Source organism: Parasteatoda tepidariorum, chromosome X2, assembly GCF_043381705.1.
Source record: "Parasteatoda tepidariorum isolate YZ-2023 chromosome X2, CAS_Ptep_4.0, whole genome shotgun sequence".
Lineage (NCBI taxonomy): Eukaryota > Metazoa > Arthropoda > Arachnida > Araneae > Theridiidae > Parasteatoda > Parasteatoda tepidariorum.
Window position 1 is genome coordinate 47,648,273 of NC_092215.1, and position 6,486 is coordinate 47,654,758.

Here is a 6,486-nt window from a genome sequence, read left to right on the forward strand (position 1 = left end):
ATAAAGAGAGAGAGAGAGAGAGATGAATAAGATAGATACAAGCATAGATATAGATATTTTTATGTGTATGTATGTATGTATATATGTATGTATATATGTACATATGAGTCTTTCTATATTAAATCATAAATCATAACTTAAACTGTGTTAATTTTAACCCTTTCGCTACCACCGGGACATATATGTCCCGCAGGCAGTTTCAAATAACCCTATGGGCTAAATATGCTTTGTATTATTATGAATGCATGTCCCACTGGTATTCCTTGATATCACTGACAATACAGTAATTTTTTCCCTTTTTTAGAATTGTATCGATTTTTGCATTGTAACTGAGATATTTAATTACTTAGTTCATTTTTTTCTCAGAAAAAAAAATTAGTAATGAAAGGGTTAAGACGTAGAAATCGTTCTTTTACAGAAAGCCATAATAATTCCCTCTTGTCTAAATGGCGTCATGTTTTTGAACAAATCAAGATCTCTAAATTTTCCCGTTTGAATGACGTTAGAGTACGATAAGGATATTCTTATAACCAAAAATTTTCACCAGTCTGATTTAGGGTTGCTTTTTTCATATTTTCATGCCTAGATACCTCTGTACCCAATTACAACATCACACCTCGTGAGAAAACATCATAGTAAATTATGGAAAAATTCAACGTAAGCTATTAAATGAAATTAATCTAAAATAATAAAATAGATATTTATTTGAAATAGCTCAATTCTCGTGTAAATTCTAGCCATTGAAAGACATTTTATCAGCTGTCAAAACTTCGATTTTTTTCTGTTTTTTTAGTTTGGGGCCCAAGAATTTAAAAATTGCTGAAAAGAAAATTAAAAACTTTGCTGCAACATTTAATCTATTCGTAAATAGATACAAAAGGTGTAACGCACTAATCTTTTTATTGGGGCAAAGAAAAATATTTAGAAAACTAATTGGAATCATAAAGTACTCACTTTTTTTTTCTTTTACTGAGAAAAAAGTAAAACTAATTTTCTTTCACAAAAAATGAGATCACAGAACTTGAGTATTTTGATTTCAACGGTGGAGAATTTTTACTTTTGGAACACAAATTTTCTTCATCATTTTAGTAACGATGAAAGTTCAATCAAAACTAATTTACGGTAAACATCTGGCAATTGAAAGAAATTAGGCTAATTTTTTTTCTAAATTGATAACGCTGCATTTGTTTCGTATTATTTGAATTTATTTCATAGTGATGTACCACTGATGCATGAACTTTTTGAGGCAACAAAAGAAAGAAAAACTGCTTTTAAAACTTAGGAGTAAGATATATGTAATTACTGATGTTGGTTTGTTTGGTGAGAATAAATTATTGCCATTAAAAGAAATAAATAACAACTTGAGGCTGAGCAATGAATTCTTCAAAATAAAGGGAAAACATCAAAAACAATTTTATGCTGTAGGATACACATAGCTTAATAGACAGTTAAAAATATATGTGAGTATTTCATCCGATCTACGATGTTTGGATAAAGGCAAATTTAAGTTTGCTTCCAGCAAGATTCAAATCATTGCAAGGCTTTGCCATTAACAGTGGAAATTTGCCGTCTTTTAGTTGGGTGGAACAAATTATAAAAATAGAAAATTGTTCTACTGACCAGTATTGGTCAAAAGTATAACGAATGAAATTAAATTTACTGATGTTGGTCAAGTAATGAAGGTAACGATAGTCCTGTCGCATAAGAATGCTGCAATTGAACGTGGATTTTCCTCCCCTGGCAATGTTTTGACATCCGACGAAACTGTTGTGACAGAAAAAGGTTTAATTCACGTCTTGATTTAATTTTAGGACTGAACAAATTCGACATCAAACCTAATTTAGTCCTGATTATAAAGAAATTAATTTTGTTAGCATCACCAAGGCTACAAGAATGACTCAGAAATTTTATTGCGAACAGATGAAATAAAAAAGGGGATGAAGATGAGAAAATAAAATTAAATTTAAAAAGTGAAAGGTGAAAGTTGCAGAATTAAAAGAACTCGCTCTGTTCTTAAATTAGCGAAAAACAATTTTTTTATCTAATCAACTCAGAACTAAAGTAGGTGATTCATAGTTTAATGCCCGTTTAAAAAGAAATATGCGGATTACTAAGTCTATAATCATTTAAAGTCAAATTTGAAAATTATGCTATGTTCTGTAATGCAACTCAATTTTTATGCGCCTTTTTGCTTATTTTCGATAAAATTTGAATCACTTTAATACAAAAGCATGGTTTTGGCATCAATTATTAAGTTTCTGCAGGTCACGAGTAGCTAGCTATACATTCCTTTTAATGGGTGTATCTATATAGTGAGTATTGAATATCACTATATTGGATAGTATAGTGATATTCACTATAAACAATATAAATACACCTATATAAGTGTATATAGCTGTCAACTTTTACGCATTTTGCGAAATTTTCACATTTAAATTATTAAAATTAGATTTTTAATTTAAATTACTAAAATTTATGCTACCTATTTCTTTCCCGGATTTCTAAATTTAATTTTAAATTATTTTGACCACCAATAAATATAAATGGATCAATATTTATAAAAGAGCATGATAATTATACTATCTTACTTTTGAACTTTGAACTAAATTTCAAAATCGAAACTTAGTTGACAGCATACAAACGATACCCTTTTGTGCTTTTTCACAGAGCTATCAATCTGTGAAGTTTCGGTTTGGGTTTCTTAGTTGTCATTTATAGTAACGTTGCTTCCGTTTATTTAACGTTATTATTTCCGAACAGTTAAAGATATAAAAAGTATTTATACATTTAAAATATTAAAGTAAATATTTCAGTTTTTAATTTAAATATCAATAAAACATAAACAAATGTTAAAAATATTTTTTAACTGGAATTCCATTTGGATAAATTAAGTTTTTAAAGACAGGATATATTTTTAAATGTTAATTAGTTTTGGTTTCATGACCAAAACCAAAACGTGAAAAAGTATATTAAGAGGTCGAAAATTTACCTTACTTCAGAAATATTACTTTATTATTACTAAACGTTACCTAACTAGTGAAAGAAGTGATTAGAAATAATTATTAATTTATTACTAAATGCTAATTAATGAACATATTATAGGCTAAATACTGGAATGGGTGGCTTCAACTTCGTATGCAAAACCATCATCATGAAATGGAAAAATGTTTTAAATGCTTCCTATTTTTTTACTAGGTATAAAACTGATGATTAAAAAAATACGTAAATATTATTTAACAAATTTAACAAAAGTAATTTAAATGCTCTTATAAACAGTCACCCTATGAAGGAAGGAAAACTAATAAAAGGGTTTATTCCTAGTTAATGTTTGTATGTACCTAGTTTAAGCTCTACAAATATTACCTAACTGAATGGGTTTTTAAAGATTTTACAATTTGAATACTTTTTTTATTGCCTTCTTTTCCTATTATGGGGTTTATTGTTTAAATTTTCCAATTATTATTGTTATTAGTAATAGAGTGTTTTTTCCGTAGATGGCAGCTCTGACTTGTAATTCGCTTCATAAATTTTATATCAATTATTTTATACGATAAAGATAAAAGCACAATTATTATATTTTTTCTTCTTAGCCATTTTTGTAAACAATAACAATTTTGTTAACTTAGCAATTTTTGCAATAAATATGTGTTGAATATTAGTATATCGAATTTCAACGCATATTTATTTTATTTTACTTTATAGCGATAAGTTTGCTTTCTGTTTTTCTTTTCCCTTCCTCCTAAGCTCATTTATAATTACAATTTTATTTTTAATTTTCAGAGGCCTAAACGCATTATAAAGAATAATTCTTATCTTAGGATAATTAATCTTTACTTTGAAATGTCTCTTTCGCTGTCGTAAAGGAATGTGTCCTGATGAGAACCTTCATGCTCTTCCTTAAAATTTTTAATTACTTTTCAAATTTTTTTATGTTTATATATATATACATGTACATACCCTTTCTTAACATTTTTATTTAATTTATTCTTAGGAAATCTAAATTATCGAGAAGAATTGGTGCTTCTTATGATGGATTTAAAAATTCGAGGTTTGGCTCCGGAATATTTGAAATTGGCAGGTGAAAATATGGCGAAAAAACTATTAGATCTTTATTGGAAACACGGTAAAGAATGTTCATTGTTTTTTATTACGCTTTTTTTAAACCTTTCACACACAAAAGGTATTCATTCATTATAGAATTTAAATTTCATATCTAAACAGAATAAGAAAAATTATCATTAATTAAGACTACATTTTTAATTATAATTATTAAGGTGAGTTATAAATAACTACTGATATTTTCTGTATCAGGTGTAACGAGAATTTTTTGCAGACTTTAATACATAGAGTTAATGACTAAGTTATTATTCTAAATTATTTTCCTAAAAAACGTCCGATACTTTACGTAGCTCAATATCAGGTTCAAACAGAATTTTTTGAACTAAACTGACTTAACGTTAAAGACCAACAGTTTATTATTAAGTTGAGTTATAAATGAGGTCGCCCTCCATACCTCCATATCTGCCTCTTCTCGATCAAAGGGATTGTGGAGATTAAGGTTCCCTTTTTTGCCAAATGCAAATTTAGAAAAACTATTTGCTAAATGCAAATTTTGAAGTTTCGTGATTTTTTTTCTTCTTTTTTTTTCGTCTATACAAAATTTATTGGTGAAAGCTTGGTTTCTTTATGAATAACTATAATTGTTAAAATGTTTGACACTCAAAAGCAACTTTTTAAGTCTATCTTTTTTCTGATCTCCTGAATGATAATATTTACTATCCTATAATGTAAAAGAGAATCGTTAGAGAAAAGCAAACATATCCAAAATTACGATACTGTGGTTTAAAAGTTAGGAAGGCAGAAACGAACTAAATATCTTTTAACGTTTAGCAGATAATAGAATAAGTATAATGAGCAACTAAATGAATACGTATATTAATCACCCTGAATAACTTTTGTTTTAAAAATCGGATTTTTACGTATTATAAGCTAATTTTAACTATCTCAAAGGGTTGACTTAAAATTTTTAATTAATTACTAGTTCTAGTTACGAAAAAAAGTTACCGAATCAGGAACAAAAACGTATTTTCTCCGAATAAACATACCTTTTTTAGACGGATTTAGATTTTTGATCATCAAAATAACATCATCAAAATGTTCCCAACAGGAAACCGCTCAGAAGTTTATGTTAATTAATGTTAATTGTATGTGAATTATCTTAATTTATGTTCCCTTAATGTTAATTTAACTCTTCTCGTATTACGCTACATCTCGAGAGCATTTTAAGCGAATCAAATAAAAATTTGCTTTCAATTATAACATTCGTTTTTTCAAAAAAATTCCATGAAAAAGTGATTTTCAATAATTATATTTTTTTTTTATAATGATGGGAGAAAATATTGAATTGTTAGATGTGCAGTTTTCATGTCATTTCAAATTATGTAATTTTAAAATACGAAATCAGAAGGCGATAATGTAAAGTTAAAGAATTATATAATTTTAATAAATTCGTATTTTTGACTATTCATTCAAGAGCTATTTGACCGATTTCGTTCGAATATTTTCATTTAAAATTTCAGTGTTAAGAATTATGTGATGAACTACATACATTACAATTCAAAAATGTTCGATGCAGAGAAACTCTCAAAAAGTGAATTAACATTAAAGGGCGTAAACTTTCGACCACTTTTTTAAGTATTGTAACCATCGTTTGAAGATTGCGACTTTTCGTCAGGCTAACCGTGGGAGGTTTTCATGGTTGTCCTCTCTATGTAACGTATGTGCTGGTTATTTCCATCAAAAAGTCCCCCACGAAGTCAAATTTCGCCCAATACTTAATTCAGGAGTCTTCTGGATTGGGTTCAAAATTACAAGGCTACAGAAATGTTAGCAGTCATAAACTCAAAGTTTGGGTCAGCTGTTCAATGACGGTTATGAAATAAAATGCATCGAAGAAAAAGTATATTTATTCAGAGAATGTATCTTGCGCAAATCGACTGAATAACTCCTAAGAAATTGAATTTTAAACATTCGAATTTTCTTTAATTCCATTTTACAGGAACTGTTTGCCCGATTTCTCTCAAATTTTATATTTTGGCAAATAAAACTACATTACTTAAAACTTAGTATAAGCATTTGTAGACCTTGCAATTCAGATCTTTTTTCATTTAGAAATTTTTTTCATTATCATTAATGTGTAATTATTTTGGGATAAATGAATGTTATAATTCCAAACAAAATATTTTAAATTCTCTTAAAAGTTCTCGAGATATAGCGAAATACGCAAGAAAAAAATTAACATTAGGGGATTCAAATTTTCGACAGCTTTCCAGATAAAAATATTGGAACCACATATTTCCCATATGACGACAATCCCCTATAATTTATTTGTCAAAAATCAATTTGTTGGTGGTGGTGGCCGTCCAAGGAAAACAACACCAAGAGATGACCGTTACATTGTCCTCCAGAAGATAGATATTTTTATGG

At 28.0% G+C, this 6,486-nt stretch overlaps 1 protein-coding gene across 1 annotated transcript in view; it reads left to right on the forward strand.

Moving 5' to 3' along the window:
• The window catches only part of LOC107457562 (dermonecrotic toxin LcsSicTox-betaIC1), a 33,375-nt gene that overhangs the window by 11,098 nt on the left and 15,791 nt on the right, over positions 1-6,486 (forward strand). Inside the window, exon 3 of the mRNA XM_043045544.2 lies at positions 3,992-4,123. Within this exon, the coding sequence (XP_042901478.1) occupies positions 3,992-4,123 (132 nt within the window). The remainder of the gene's footprint in view (positions 1-3,991; positions 4,124-6,486) is intronic.